The sequence below is a fragment of the Carassius gibelio genome, chromosome A22, assembly GCF_023724105.1.
Source record: "Carassius gibelio isolate Cgi1373 ecotype wild population from Czech Republic chromosome A22, carGib1.2-hapl.c, whole genome shotgun sequence".
Classification (NCBI taxonomy): domain Eukaryota; kingdom Metazoa; phylum Chordata; class Actinopteri; order Cypriniformes; family Cyprinidae; genus Carassius; species Carassius gibelio.
This window is the reverse complement of record NC_068392.1, coordinates 4,325,805-4,343,100: the sequence shown is the minus strand read 5'-3', so window position 1 is coordinate 4,343,100 and position 17,296 is coordinate 4,325,805. Positions and strand designations below refer to the sequence as shown.

Below are 17,296 nucleotides of genomic sequence, written 5' to 3'. Positions count from 1 at the left end.
ATCAAAGTGATAGTTTAAATGTAAGTCTGCATAATTCAGAGTAATATTTGATATATTTGTCTGATATTTGAAAGCAACTCAATGATTTTTTTTTCATGATTTTTAACATTTTATTTTCACGACCTTTTTAGATCTTGAAATTTCCATTTAAAATTGACTGAATTCAAAGTTAGCAGATTTCACAATATCTTTGATGATCTGGTACAGCAGATGAAAATAATCCAATTTGAACAGTATCATCAGCTTTATTACTCTGAGAAAAAAAACAACAACAAAAAAAAAAAAAACGTTTATAATTAAAAAATCTGTAAAGATATTTGTATAACTTACCGATCAGATTCCAGCAGCACCAACAGAAAACGATCATGTGAAACATTTTCTTCAGTTGTTAGACGTCTGATCAAATAAAACGACCTGCTGAACCAACAGCAGAACTGTTGAAGTGATGTGAAACCTCCTACGGCTCAGTTTGACCCTCCTAGTTCACACCTTGAGTTTGCATAATAAACTATAACAGTTCATCTAGCTGGGATTACAACATTTAACTCTTCTTTACAGGTGAAATATTCTTTATTTTTATCATTTAACTTGCTTTCCATAAGGTACGCACTGAGGAAAAACAAGAAATAAAAGCTGTCACTGGGGTATTTTACTGAGCCCTTACATTTCAGCACCTTTTGAAAAGCTCAGTGACAGCTTCTGTACCTTTCTGAGTTGCCTGACTTTGTTAAATGGATACAAGTAAAAGTATATTGTTTGAATTGTGGATGAACTACATTTCGTGGTACAACCCCATTTCTATAAAAGTTGGGACATTTGGTAAAATGCAATAAAATCAAGGAGCACAGCCTAAATTGTATGAATATGACTAATACTGATGAAAAAATAGGCCTATAGGGAAGGTCCCAAAATAGTTGTTGTTAATAGAGTGAAGTTTATAAGCTGGTATGAGCAACCGCATTAAAAAATATTCAAAATGACACAAAATGAAAATAAAGGGATATTTTACAGTTACGGAAACAACAGGTACCAAAAACACATCAGGGTACCAACATGAACCGTTAATGAAACATGGAAACTGCTGCTGTTGAACAGAATGAACATCATGTCAACAAGCAACACAATGTTACAGTTACCTGATTTATTTATCATTTGCTTCTATTTTATCACTTATTAATTGCCAAAGTAACTATGGCATTGCATGCTCTTAGTTTCTCTTGTGCTTTATGTTTGAAGTGACATACAGCGTGCACGGCTACATCTCCAAGTGCATGTCATACGAGCACACTATCATGTCTGACAGGACAGGAACGTTTGGTTTTCTGAGGTAAGAGACTTTACTAACAAACTACAAATATAATGTTTGTACAGTGACACTGATATCGCTGTAGTTTGACGACCTCTCACCTAACCACAGATACTGAATCAGGTTACACGTACAGTATTTCTACACGACCCACCACTTTTATAGAATATCCAAATTAAACTCTTTTGAAATGGTCACTGGTATTGTGACTGGGTGTGAAAGGAGTATCTCAGTCTTTGACACTTTGTGACAAATTTCAAGAGAGAATTCTCTCAAACAGTAATATATATATATATATATATATATATATATATATATATATATATATATATATATATATATATATATATATATATTTAAAAATCACATTTCTTCATGCAAAATTGCATAGAATTTGTCTTTCTCCATCTACCATAAATGTAATAATGTGTAAAGATTCAGGGAATCCAGAGGAATCTGAAATTTACAGGGCAAGGCAAGGCAAAAAAAACAAAAAGCCTGTTGCATCTGCGTGACCTGTGAGCCATCATACGGCATTGCATAAGAAACTGTTGTGCTGCGGTGTTAAATATAGCCACATGGGTTCGGGAGTTCTCTAGTGGTTCACTTGCCTTTGTCCAAACTCTTCTGGAGCGTGATGCTGGTCAATGAAAACATAGGACATCTTTTCTTTGTACTTCTGCCAGTTAAATGAGGGTAGAGTGCAATTAACAAATCTGATTCTTGACTTTATTTACATTTTACAAAATGTCCCATCTTTTCAGGAAACGGGTTTGTAAAGCCTAACACTACTGATGTTAAAATGATGTATAGTTATTATAAAATTGAGTGAATGGAAAAACCGAAGTACAAAAATAAAACCGCCTGCTGCCTGACAGTTCCAGTGTCACTGAAGTTCAGCTTCTGATTCAAACTGAAAGTGGCTGTGGTCGGTTTTCTACAGAAATGTAGTTTGATCTGTTGGGTGGACAAACATCTCATAAGTAAGTGTGTATTCAGTGCATGTTTGTGTGTAGTTTGTATATAAACTTCTTCCTGTACTACACCATGAACAGCTTTTTAAAACTCTTGAATCTACTGAAAAAAAAATAATTAAACAAGATGAGCAACTGTTTTACACCAGTAGAAACAATAACAAAATTATCATATTTAACTGTTCAAAAGTTTAGTATATGTGTATATGAGCCCTATTCAGACAAGATTAGTTTTACAAGGGTCCATGGACTAATGTAATTTTGTATGTAATTATGTCTGTAATATCAATGGCCAATTTGCATGGAATAAGCAGTCTCAGTAAAATTACAAGAATACGATTTATGCCCCGTCACTTCCCTGTCGTCATGTGCATACTACATTGCTTCCTGACATGACATGAAATATTACTTATCAAAATCATTAGGATATAACAACATACTGTATGACCATTGAATTGACCTGTGTATACCTGAGGTAATTATTCCAGATAATTTTACAGAAGGTAAAAGTTGCTGTAATCTTTACTGGCATTGTCTGAAATGATTACTACGATGGCACATAATCACGGGACTAAAATCTCTGAGGAGCTCTGCTAATACTTTATTTTATCCACCACTCCATGTAAAACTAATTCCATCTGAATAGGGCTTTAGGTGATACTGAACAAAATGGGACTGAAACGGGGCTATATTTATACACAGAATAAACAAGCTGCCAAACAAGACACAGGTGACAGTAATTGGTAACTAAAGGAATCGATTAACAGGAAGAAAACACAGGAAGAGAGAGAATTCAAACTAAAAGCCCTTGAATAACTTACCAGTAATAGTCCTGAACTCAACAGGACACTTGAAAACTGGTGGAGCCTGAGAATCTGTTGTAAATGCCTGACGATGTGGAGACCAGGGTGGAGTCAAAGGAAGAAATGACCAGGGTGGAGCTGGGGGGGTAGATGGTGACATTTGTGAGGACAACAGTGGAGCTAGAGGAATGGAGAAGCCATTGGAGTCAACGAGGCACAAGATGGCACCGCTGAGTCTGGTCGGCATCCAGGTCGCTCCGCTTAGATTATGTTTTTATTTAATTTTTTTTACCTACTTTTGCTTGCTCTTTTTACACACATTACCTCTTCACTGATCATATACGAAAAGGAAACACTTTCCAGTCTCTGGAGAATAAGATGGACGATCTTAGAGCCAGGATACATTTCCAACAGGACATTAGGGACTGTAACATCCTTTGTTTGTCTGAAACGTGGCTCACGCCCTTGGTCTCAGACGCTGCTGTAACGCCGTCTGAAAACTTCTCTGTTTTACGGATGGATAGGACAGCCGAGGCCAGCAAATCCAAAGGCGGAGGAGTGTGTTTCATGATTAACAAGAAATGGTGTAACCCCAGGAATATCTCCACTGTGTCGCGCTCCTGCTCGCCTCATCTGGAACATTTATCCATCATTTGCCACCCATTCTATCTGCCTCGGGAGTTTTCATCTATCATCATAACTGCTGTTTGCATCCCTCCACAAGCAGACACTGGCTTGGCTTTGTCTGAACTTCACGATGCGCTCAGCGCCAACATCAACAAACATCCTGACGCTGCTATTATCATTGCTGGGGAACAAGCTACGGACACAATAACTATAAGGACATTCTCAAATCAGAAACCGTGGGGGGACAGATCAATCCGTGCAGCAGTAAACAAATGCACTGCTGCTTACAATGCCGGTCTTCTCTCGGGAAACATGAGCGAGTACAAAGTACAAAAAATCATGCTATGCTCTCCGGCGCGCAGTAAGATCCGCCAAACACAGATACAGGGAATGCATAGAGTCACATTTCCAGCTAAATGACTCCCGGTGAAAGTAGCAAGGACTAAGGACCATCTGTGCCTTTGGACATAAATCCTCTGCAGAGGTGAGAGCATATCCGTCACTGGCTGACGAGTTAAACACTTTCTACGGCCGCTTTGAAAGCAATCTAAGCAGTGTGAGTCTGTCGTTCAGCGCGTCAGGAAGCAGCAGTCAGATCAGCGATCATCATGCGATCACGGTGTCGGAGAACAAGGTTCTGAGGGCACTAAAGCGAGTGAATGTAAGAAAATTTCTGGCCGTGTACTCCGGACCTGCACTGATCAGCTCACTGGTTTGTTTACATCCATTTTTAATCTCTTGCTACATCGGTGGTTCCCGCCTCATTCAAAAAATCGGTCATCATCCCTGTGCCTAAGAACAATAAACCCTCTTGTCTGAATGACTATCGTCCAGTTGCCCTCACATCAATAGTCATGAAGGTCTTTGACGGACTGGTTAAAAACGTCATCTGCTCCTCCATACCGGATACATTGGACCCTCTTCAGTTTGCCTATCGCCCAAACAGATCGACAGATGATGCCATCTCTCACATCCTGCACTCTTCTCTCGCGCACATTGACAGAAATAACAGGAACTAGAGCTGAAGATCTTTGCCCGAACCCGATGGGACCCGTCGGGACCCGACGGGTTCGGTCGGGTTCGGGCTTAATTTCTATCATCTTACGCGGGCTCGGGCCGGGCTCGGGCTCGCGCTCCGGTTTGCGAGGTAAACGAGCGGTCATGTGATGTGTTTCGATTAGCGCAAGAAAGATGCGAAAATGAATGCTGAGCAGGTGTAATGGAGGCTTGCCTCTGGTGATTACGTTTTGGTTGCACCAGCAACTAAAGCAAAGTCTGAGGTGTGGAGAAGTTTTGACCGTGTTTATAATGAGAATAATGACGCACCATCAGTGAGCGCAGGAGCGCGCTGAAGGAGACTTATTAGGTCTCTGCAGAGCAAAAGTGGGCGTTTATCACCATGTGGGTGTTTTCAAACTGCTGGGTGTTTCTGAATCATGCAATCTAAATGATCCCCCTTACCCAACCCCACCCCTAAACCTAACGTCACTATTACATCAACCAATCAGGTATCATGGTGTAAAAACACCATGATCTTGTAACTCCCATTACTTTCCTGCAGAGAACTATACTTGCACTGAAGACATCTACAGTGGTTTCAATCATTTTCCTCCACAAAAACATGTAGACCAAGCCTAATCTCTGTGAGTAAAGGTTTTTAAAATGATAACTAAATATTCATCGAGTCTTAAATGCATAATGTTGACAGAGTATTTACGCTAATGTTGGCATTATTCTTTTATTAAATAAAGCAAATCCGGCGGAGCCTTTATCTTAATTTCGTTATTGCCAAATACCCATCTTAATTAAAAATTTATCTTAATTTTTTTTTTTTTTTTTTTAAATAACTCATTTTTATTGGTGCGTTGGTCTATTTATAGGTTAAATGAGTCTATGTCTAGAATGCTGAGATGTTACGATGTCACAGAGGACTTATTTTATTTCTTTATTCCAACTTCCAAGTGGTCTAGTCTATGTTAGGTATGAGTAAATTATGTTAAAACATGAATAAATTACTCGTTGACAAAAGGCAAAAGAGCTGTGTGTGTGCGCACATTTGAATAATGTCGGGCTGTAAACGGGTTCGGGCTTTAAAAAAGCTGTCAATCAAAATTTACTTGTCGGGCTCGGGCCGAAACCTGTTGGGCTCGGGTCCTGTCGGGTCTAACTCTGAAGGCCCGATTACAGCTCTAACAGGAACTATGTAAGGCTGCTATTTATTGACAATAGCTCAGCTTTTAATACTATAGTCCCCTTAGAGCTAGCTTCTAATATCATAGACCTCGGCCTGAATTCTTCACTCTGCAACTGGATTCTTGATTTCCTCACTGGCAGACCTCAAGTGGTGAAACTAGGCCAGCACACCTCCAGCTCCATCACCCTGAACGTAGGAGCCCTGCAGGGCTGTGACCTGAGTCCCCTGCTCTACTCTCTCTACACACATGACTGCGTGTCTTCGCACAGCTCCACATGTATTATCAAATTTGCTGATGATACTGTGGTTCTGGGCCTCATTCACAACACACACAGCTAAAGTTACTTGGGCGGAGTGATTAGCGCAGCACACAAGACGCCCTGTTGATGGTTCCGTAAACAAAACAAACGTGACTAACTAACTAGATGTGACTCGTGATCATGGCTGACTTTGAGGAATTGTCAGACTAAGAGGAATTTTACTGTGTATCAAACCAAGATCCAGAACCATATAGTTTTGAGCCAGAATACACAGACGAGGAGTTACAAACTTTGGAAGCTGTAAGACAAGATGTGTTCATGAACACAACACAATAATAACAATAAAGGGGATACACGGAGCCCCTATTCACGTAATAGTGTTACTACTAAGGTTATATTACATTAGCATGGCACTGTTACAGTATGGCTAATGTTAGTCATCTCAAAACATAACGGAACACTTACCGCAGCAAAAGGTGATCCAATTTGTCCTGTCTTTATTATCGATGGGATGGCTGTATCCTTTAGCACACGTTTCATGGTCCGTGTGGCAACTTGCATTTTTTCAAAATAGTCGTCTACAGTAAAATGTTCAGAACAAACTAAATACTTTGTTATGGTGTTTACAGGTGTGTTTGGATCTATACCCAGAACAAGTAGCCATCGATTCATCAGGTCAGTGTTTTTGGTTGGAATTCTATGAAACATCATAGTATTACCTGGTCTCCCCTGTTTATTGTCGCAGCTCTTTACAATACAGCGAACACCCATGATTGTACAATATAAGTTTACTATCTAGTAATTGCTGACTCTCCAACTCTGAGTGAACACTCTGCTCCTCACCACCGCACGTCTCGGGTGCTGTGCCAATCACTCCGCCCAAGTAACGTTAGCTGTGCTCCTACACCTAGTGAGAATATAGTGCCCAGTATTTATACGATTAAAATGGTCTCTGTCTCATATAGCCTTGTTATTTGTACACGCTGTGACTATACAGCAGTGTTGAGTACTCGAGACTCGGACTCGGTCTTGGACTCGGTCTCGAGACCGTATTTTAATGGTCTCGGTCTTGTCATGGACTCGTGTGCATTTTGACTCGGTATTGACTCGGACTCGAACATATTAGGAATCGGACTTATGCCCGAGTCCACTCGAGTCCCAATCCAAATATTTCATGATTATTACTGTATGTTAATGTTTATTTAAATTGATGTATGATTGACACATCCAATGACTGGTGATTTTCTTTTGACGTGAGACGTTAGGCCAGCAACACACTGGATGCGTGGCGCAAGCGCCTCAGCTGCGTGGCGTGTCTGTTTTTAATTCGGCTCCCATGTTAACAGGTTAGATCTTGCAGATTGCCTGCGTGAGACGCGCGTCCCAGGCACGGCTCGGAAAACGCGCGCATGCTAGAAATAGAACCGACGCCTATTTTTCACGCGACACGCGTGCATGTTGGAAGCGTTTCCAGGCAAAATATACTAGGAAAATATGTTTATATGTCATTTTGTACACAAATACATATTAATTCATGACATTTTGATATTTGAAAGTCTATAGGTTGACATAAATTCAGATATAAATGTAATTTTAAAAATAAATTAATAATGATCGATTCTCAAATATTGCACCTGTCAAACATACTCTATTTTGCCGTCAATACTGTTGACGGTGTCTTATCAGTAGGTGTGTAAAAAAATAAAAAAATAAATTTGATATTGTAATAAAAAAAATAAAGAGCCTGGTTTTTTTGGCGGCCTCCCTCTATGTCACCTACAGCCGCAGCAGCGCGCCAAGCGCCGCGTGCAGGCACGCTTCTGGTGTGTAAAGACACAGAAAACGCGAAGCAGCCACCACGCTTCTGGCACGCAGCAGAGACGCCACGCAGCCAGTGTGTCACCGGCCTTAAGTTACCCTCCTGCCTCCGTAACTAAAAAAAGCTTCAAGCTTCAAGGTTAAAAGTTATGTAAAAGCTGTTACAGTTGAACATTTACAGGTATTGGTACAGTAATGTTACTTGTACTAGAAGTGTTATGTAGAATTACAATATAGAGTCGTACAGTAATATTATGTGTACTAGAAAGGTTATATGGATGTGTATAGTGGTACAACGATGTTATGTGAAAATGAGCACTTAATATTGACAAGTAACACTTCATAATACTAATAAAATTACCTTTACACCACATACTATGTGGCCCTTTTAACCTTTATTGTTTCCACCAAACATTTGACATACTCTTGAAGATTTCTTTAGGTCTTGTCTCAGACCCAATCTCTCTGGTCTCGGTCTTGACTCGGACTCGACCCTTTCTGAACTCGGTCTTGACTCGGACTCGACCCTCTCTGAACTCGGTCTTGACTCGGACTCGACCCTCTCTGGACTCGATCTGGACTCGGACTCGAATGAGCTGGTCTCGACTACAACACTGCTATACAGATCACAACATGTAAATAGGAAAATGTTTGCATTATTCTGTCACTTATTGGGATTACTATGCTACCAAATTTCCATTTACATCCAGTCTTTGTGCTAAGCTAGGCTAGCAGTGGGTGCGTCAAATAACACTTACAGAATGCAAATAAATGAAAAAGGTATGTATGGACTTATCTAACTCTGGGGGAATACTGTGAATAAGCTAAAGTCCCAAAAAGTCGGAGTGTTCCTTTAATAAAGCCAGGCAAAGACTATACCATCTGCAACAGCTGAGGAAATTCAGGGTCTCACCAGCAATCCTGAAAACTTTCTATTCTGGGGCTATAGAAAGTGAATGGACTCAGTGCATCTCAGTGTGGTTTGGGAACAGCTCCAGTCAAGACTGCAAAGCACTGCAGAGAGTTGTGCGCTTAGCTGAGCGCATTTCAGGGACTGCTCGCCCCTCTCTGCAGGACATCTACCTCAAACGCTGCAGAAGTAGAGCTGCTAAAATCATCAAAGACTCCAGCCACCCCAGTAACCATATTTTCACTTTGCTGCCATCTGGTAAGCGCTACCGTAGTCTGATTTCAAAAACCGAGAGACTCAGGAGGAGTTTCTTCCCCCAGGCCATCAGGCTCCTAAACTCTAAACCAGCCTCTTAACATCTTCATGCCTCCACTAAATGTTCACTTTATCAGTAAGATATTCATCATTCACTGCCTCACATTGACACACTGACAGTGTCACCCTGTTTGCACATTTGCTTCTTGTACATTCCTGTGAATGTTAATATTTAAGACTACAGTAAAATGCATATATGCACATTGTACATCTCTGTACATCTTAATATTTAAGACTACAGTTTTCTTTCATGCACATTAATTTGCATTCTATATTTAATTCTACAAATAATATAATATAATATAATATAATTTTTTATATTTTTCATTTTATTTCATTCTTACATAGCTATATTTATGTACATTTTCATCCGTGTTGTTTTCTTTAATAATTGCACTGTCCAAGGAGCGGACCTGACTCACATTACACTGCTGGTTATATATGCTATATATAATTTTGTATGTGACTAATAAAAATCTTGAATCTTGAATCTTGAGGTGGAGCCCGGAAGTCTATCATGTATCTGATCTCAATGTAAGGAATATTTGATTTAGTGTCTTAATCAGATTCCGTCAGAAGACATCTGTTGGCATCCATAATGGATATCCAAAACTTGCCAGTAGAGTTATGTCTGATACCCAAAACCAGTTAGCAAAACTGTATTCTGACTAGTACCCAAACTGTACTGACTAAATGTCTTCTATGAACCTGAGAGACGATGACAGCAAAGAGGTGTAAATAGGAGTCAAAGATGTTGGTAAAGCTGCTTATCAAGTCAAACTATAACAATATATTTTTTTTTGTATCTGTTTTCAGATCTTCTAACAGGAATATTGTTGTTCTGCTGGTGTGATTTACTGTCACTGCAGTGACTTCAGAACAGCTGATTCACAATCTTTGAAAGGTATGGATATGTGTATTTTATCAATATATATAAGCAATTTGTGTAAAATTATTGTTAAATCAGAATGCAGTGCAGTGATTGGTCTGTGTCTTATCAAACAAAGCCATCAGAACATGTGAATCAGTTGTTTGGACACACGCTGGTGACCTCTGCTGGTCAGAACAGAGTAAATGTAAAACTAGACCCAAGCATGTATTATAAAACACCACTTATAAATGATTTATCAAAGCTGTAATATACAATGCAATTAACAAACAATCTAATACTAGTATATGTGAAGTGTGTTTTAGGACTTGTTTTATTTGTTTTACTGAGAGCTAGGTTAATCAGACCAATGAGAGACTACACTACAAATCTTCCTCTTTATTATACAAAAGTGTCAAAAATGTATAAAACTGATCCGAGATCAGGTAAAAGCATAGTAAAAGCCATAAAGACCCCCGGCGGCGAAGCACTGAAAATCTAAAACAGTTATGACATAACAGAACCTAGTTTACTGAACTCAACATGACTTTGGCAGACTGATGGTGTGCTCTTAATCACTGGAAATTATACACAGAGGTGTCAAAGTTTCAAGCTGTGTTTCGAAAGCGCACATCACTAGTTCATTTCCTTTGTGAGGACAGCAGCTTCTATTTATAGCGCAGTTGCTGTAAAAATACAGATATGAATTTCTGATGTGGACACCAGAGAGAGATGATGTGATTGTGCAGAATTGTTCAAAAAAGCAACCATAGCATGATCGTGTGTGATGTACAATAGCATGCAACCGATATTAATTTTATTATAATTTTGTATTTATTTGAACAAGAGTAGACTAATTGACAGCGAAGGGTGGGTTCAGGATTTCACAGGCTAAAGTTCCATGCTTGTTAAGATAAAAATATCACATTTAGTTGGGTTTCTGAATACATTAAACTAGTACATAAAGCAGCAACATTTCAGGCATAACATAACATTTTTATTAAAAAAATAAATAAAATAAAAAACATCCAGAATAAATGTCAGGGCTATAAACTAGTCAGGGTCTATAAGAGCTCTATAACATTTCATGGTTTATTCCAGTAGATCCCAGTATTTGATCACCTTTTTGGGGCAAAATTTTCATACACAGCCTCCTTTTTTAATTTCTGCAAGGAAAAATAAACAGTCAATCAAGAGCAACAGTTTAAGCATTCTTTTAAAAGTTATAATAATATATTTTAGCTTCAAACTTAGCTTCAGGGTGAAGCAGGTTTTACAAGACGTTTCTGTAAAATAAATACATTGACTGATCATACCTTTTACGATTTTTATATTTAATTGAGCTTATGCATTGTTTAATGGTAGCTCTCATTTATACTTGATGCACCTATTTTTATCTGGAGGATAGCCTATATTTCATTCTATAGCAATGTGATGGTACAAGTAACCTAATAATGTAATCTTTTAACTATGCATAAAAAAATTGTTTTCTTAATTAACAGATGTGGGTGTTATGCGATAATATATTTTTAATTCGACTTGACTTTATATTCAATGTGAATTTAACATTCACAAGTTAATGTGAATAAAAACATTGCAAGTTAGGCTACTAATCCTAACACTTTTATTGTACATAAAGAGAGCAAACAAAGAACATTCTCAAAGAACATTTTCACTGACGGTCTAGAGTTCAATCACTCTGAAAAACTCCCATTAAAATCACTGAAGCTGTTTACACTATGAAATAATATCTTACATATTCGTACACACATTTGCACTGTTTCTGACTCAGTCAGCGAGCGAATGGAGAAAAGACCGGAATTTTAGCAATGACTCATCTAAACACCTCTGATTGGTTATTACAATCATAAACTCAACAGCATCGTGTGTGATTGGTTATAATGCGCAGTGCTATATAAACGCATAAAGGGGGGTAAAGGGGGTGTCTGCGGTCTTGGGTGACGGTATGGGGGGCTTATGAGACTTCGTAGCCTATAATAAAAGATAATTATTTTCAAACCTTAACTAAACACATTTTTATTCAAAGATCGACAGTCTGTCATTACTCTTTAGTCTGCCACAAAAAAACAACAACATTAAAATCATAAACTCAAATGTAATTGTAAAAAGAAAACAAAACAAAAAAACAATGACAATGTTGTAACAATGTTGTAACAGTGCGACCTTTCTGTAATGCTAACGCTAAAAAGCTTAAACGAAAATAACGAAATAATTGTGTAGCGGAGTATTTTTTGTAAACAGTGCCGCGATCTGTCAATCACTCCTGTACGCGTGCATCACTGTCCTCCTCTCAGCTGCAGCAATTTGCGCTCTCTTCATCAAGCTTTAAAACAAAAAGGGGACAAAAAGGTTGTATTGTCTTTGTGCATATAGATTAATTAGATAAATGAATATCTAAATTCGTGCCTAGCCGCCTACGGATACGATATGCAGCCAATGAGCAGCCGGCGGGGGCTGGTTGCAGGTCGACTCAACCTCCGCAGACAGTATTTAATGTTTATCAGACAATAACTACTCAAGATTTTGCTTTAGTATAATTTTCGGGACAATTAGGGCCAGATTTGGGATTAGGGACAACAGTTTAGATTTCGGGACTGTCCTGAATTTTTCGTGACGTATGGTCACCCTAAGCTGAGCAGGGTTGAAGGTCAGTACCCGGATGGAAGACCTCCTGGGACACTACTCATACCTGCAAACTGGTCACTTTTCGGCGAAAATTGCCATTTTGAATGGAAATATGTCATCCACGTGAATCGTGTAGATCCGAAGAGGTTTTTTTTGACGGGGGAGGGGGGTCTTCTGCGGTCTTCCCTACTGCGGTCTTCTTCACAAACATCTTTGGTTATACAGCACGCGAGTCATTTGGCCAATCACAGTCAAGATAACAGCAGCGTCTTCTTTGAAAAGCCCCTGGCTGCAGCTTTTCCCACAGATGAATTCGCGCCTATTCACGCCTACTTCTAGAACATACTGCACGCGAGTCATTTGGCCAATCACAGTCAAGATAGCGGCAGCTTTTCTGTGGATGAATTCACGCTTTGGACACTGACATTAGTTTTGAGGTAAGTGCTGTTATCTGCCAACAATACAATTGTTTTCTCTAACGTTGTTGTTAGTTAACATGTTTAACATTAACGTTATAATGGAAGTGACGCCTAGTCAGCTAGTAAGATCAGTAAATTGTGTTATTAGCTTACAATGTTAGTTCAATGTCACTGTGAAGGATTTTGGCAAGGCTAAGTTATCTCCTCCACTGCATTACTGTTACTTTTCGTCATTATTTCCATCAACGACATTTTACACCTTTATAATGACAGCATTTTAATAACCGTTTTGGTCACATTTGGTCGGGAAAAAAATTTATTTTGATTAATATGCACGAGGGAGAGAGAGCAAGACGGTGAAGGTGAGTGCAGGGCCGGGGCTCTCTCTCTCTTTTGTAACTGGTCTTTTTAATTTTTTCTGTATAGATACAGACGGCTGGTCTGGGAACGCCCCCGGGAACGCCCCGTCACGTGATGTGAATTTAGCCCGTGGGGGAAAACATTGCATTGGCGACAATTGAAATTTTTACATTTTACAAATAAACGGGACAATCACGCCGAAGAGTTGCTTGTGTCGTTTTCTGTACCTCCAATAAACTAACAAATTATGAATTGAAGTTCTACATCCTTCCTAATAGACATACAGAGCCGGAAAATATTACAAAATGACTACAAGCAATAAATTGTGAGGATGATCAAGGGAAGTTGTGGAATCCCAAGACTAAGCATGTGTGTGTGTGCAGTCAGCATATCATCACAGGCAGGCTATATTAACATCGTGTTCATTATTAACGTTATCAAAACTGTCTAAGGTTGTTTCAGAAAGTGGAATGCATATATAATTAGCCTTATCATTCTACCTGAAGCAAAACTATGTAACGTTAGCCTAGTGTCGAACATAAACCCACTTAAAAAAGCGTGTGGACACATAACAACTTAGTTTTGTTTCAGAACTTTTACACTTTCATTCATAAATTCACCCCGTCTGTGTTTGCGAAACGATTGAATCGCGGAATCCAGTCAAAAATAGAGCTTGCTGTATAAAGCAGAACGTCACGGATTTGGCTATTTTTGAATGAATAGATCTATATAAGGGCTGTAAAATGAATCAAATATCGATATGGACTAGTGCAGATGAATATTAAAGTTAAAAGAGACTACAGTTGTTCTACGTGTCTCTGGGAATGAGCGTTCAATATGTGCATTTGGCCATTCAGATACACACGATGCTCGCAGTGTTTTCCCCCACGCCGACTCCGCCCTCGCCACGCCCCCAGCTATGACTAGATGCCGACTGTTATCTATGAAAAAATAACGTCATATCATAAATGATAGGAAACCCAGCAACAACGATTATCAGTTTCTCCTCCATTTTATATATCAATCTTATTTGCATGTTAAATTTTGCATGGTGCTGGCAGATAATGACTGAATAGGATATATAAAATGTATTTTTGTCACGTTTTTCAGTCCTTCTGAGTTTGCAGGTATGACTACTGTAGGTGCTACTACGGCCAGCAGAGGGAGCTGCTCACCTGTGCTCTGTGTGAGAGTATAGGGATACACTTTACTGTAACAAGCACTGTCCTTTAGATGAGATGTTAAACCGAGGTCGTGACTCTCTGTGGTCATTAAAAATACCATGGCACTTCTAAATTGTAGAGGTGTAACCCCAGTGTCCTGGCCAATTTCCCTTATGGCCTCCAAACAATCCCTATCTACTGAACTGGCTCTATCACCATCTCTCCTCTTAACTCTTTGCCCTTTCAGGTAATGAAATCACTGCCTATATCATTCACATCTGGAGTCATAATTGTAACAGTAGGCTACAGTGAGTAAATTAAGTTTATATATATATATATATATATATATATTATATATATATATATATATATATATATATATATATATATATATATATATATATATATATATACAATAAATAATTTACTTGTAATTGAATTGAAGAAAAATACAGTACTTTTCTGCCTGATGATAAATTTTGTCTGCAAAATGGAAGTACTTCATGTTAGTTTATGTTTCATTGACTGTCTGATGGTAATGCACACTGCAACAATATCTTGCAACTTCTTACCTTTTTGCGAGTTGTTGATTTGCACAGTGCTGAATCGGTCTTGTCTTTCTCCTGTGTCCGGGCTGCATTAACAATAACATGACACGTTAAAACATTTAAATTTGTACCTCATAAAAGAGAAATATTTCAACATATGCATTTTTTATTTATGATCTCCTGTTTACATTTCCTGCAGATGCAGAAGATCACGACTGCAGCAACAATTAACAGAGATCCAGCAACAGCAGCAGAGATCGGTACAACCAGAGACACTGAGACTAGAGGAGAGTAAAAGACAGTCAGTCATTAATGTAAGTGACTGAATCAGTCTGATCTACAACAGAAGACAGAGATCATCTCAGTTAATAACTTGTGGAAGAACCTGAACATGTGTGACAGAGCTGAGTGATGTCCAGGTGTTGAGTCTGGTTGCTGATGGGATTGTTGAGCACACAGCTGTAGCTGTTTTTATCCTGATATTCCACCTCCAGAGGTAGAGAGAGACTGATGCTGAGATCAGACACACTGATGCTGGACAATAAACTGTTTCCTTTGTACCAGGAGAGAGTCACATGACCCACATTCACCACTGAACACACCAATGAACAATTCTGCTCTGAGGATGAGGAGGATGAAGAACATTGTGAAGAGTTACTGCTGATGACAGGAACAGGCAGACGAGCTGAAAACATCAGAGAATAAAAAAGTTTTGGTGTCCACATCAAAAGAAATAATTAAAAAAAAGAGATTTTATACACATAGAAGGCACATTAAATAATAAATGCAAGTAAAGTGTCTACTGCTGGCAAATGCACAATTAGTATGTGGGGTAAAAGTAATTAGTCTTTTAATATGTCATAAGACTAATTAATTGTCATGACATTTTTTAACTAATTTTTTAATTAAACAGGGCACATTTTTATGTATTGGGGGAAAAAACTATTCAAAGGGCCCCAATTATGCCTCCTTTTTACATGTCTCAGGTGTGTCAAGAATGTAAAGTGTCAGCTCTACATTTTTCCACAGATCAATACATCATTTTGAAAAGGCCCGTTATGAGTCAATGAGGCAGTCCAGTGTTAAAATGCAGATACAATGGAAAAGACAGAATGAGCAAACAACATGAGTGTTAACATGAATTTAGTGTCTGTAACCACTAAAACATTTGATCTAATTTTAGAACTTTGTTTCCATGACACTGTAATTCCTTAAACCCTAAAGTTGCTATAAAATGATTTAAACAGTTTACAGCTGAAATAAAACTCAAGTGTAAGGAATAATTAATATCACCATAAACTTGAGTTTTCTTTAAATAACTGAAAGGAAATATTTGCATTTTAATATTCTTTATAATCAACATTAAACCACAAATGCTGTTGATGGAGCTCAACTTGTACTGAATACTCCTTAAATAAAACAAGAACATGTGAAGGTCAGATCAAATGATCTCTACTCACCATAGACAGAAACACTGAATGTTTTTGATGATTTTTTCGCTCCACTTATCTCTAGTTCATAATCTCCAGAGTGTTCAGTTGAGATGTTTGTGATGGTCAGAGATCCAGTTTGATCGTCCAGCTTCAGTCTGTCTCTGAATCTCTCATCAGTATCATTATATGTGAAGAAGATTTGCTTCTTTTTCTTGATTTTAGCTATTTGAGACTTGTTAGCTCCAAATTTCCACAGTATGTCTTCATCTTCACGTATTTCAGTAAGACCAGTGTGTAGAGTAACAGAATCTCCCTCCATCACTGACACTGAATCACCAAACACACCTGATGAAAAAAGAGATTTTAGGCTTCTGATGATTTACAAATCCTGAAATCAGCTGCCGTTTGTGACTAATTGTAAATTGAAAAACATTCAGAACATAAATTAATTGTAAAATTTGTGACCCTAGATGGAATAAACAGTGTGAGGGACTGATGACTTCCAGACCATGAACAATCATGGAAATAAATCAAAAGAAAACCTTTAAAAAAAAAAAAAAAAAAAAAAAAAAAAAAAAAATTAAAATAATAATAAAAATAATAGTAATGACCATTGTATTTTGAAGATAATTTGGTAAAATCCAAATAAGGC

The 17,296-nt window shown here is 38.3% G+C and overlaps 1 protein-coding gene and 1 long non-coding RNA gene across 3 annotated transcripts in view; both read right to left on the bottom strand.

The window, feature by feature from the left end:
- LOC127942868 (SLAM family member 9) overlaps positions 1–17,296 on the bottom strand; it is a 129,400-nt gene that overhangs the window by 53,215 nt on the left and 58,889 nt on the right. For both annotated transcript variants that reach the window (XM_052538872.1, XM_052538873.1), the window contains exons 2-3: positions 16,672–16,989; positions 15,597–15,896 (exon numbers count right to left, since the gene is read on the bottom strand). In XM_052538872.1, the coding sequence (XP_052394832.1) occupies positions 15,597–15,896; positions 16,672–16,989 (618 nt within the window). The remainder of the gene's footprint in view (positions 1–15,596; positions 15,897–16,671; positions 16,990–17,296) is intronic.
- LOC127942912 (uncharacterized) lies at positions 10,937–15,576 on the bottom strand. Its single transcript, XR_008149482.1, has 3 exons — positions 15,400–15,576; positions 15,236–15,297; positions 10,937–11,361 (listed from the first exon to the last, which is right to left on the bottom strand). It is a non-coding gene; the product is annotated as an uncharacterized LOC127942912 (long non-coding RNA).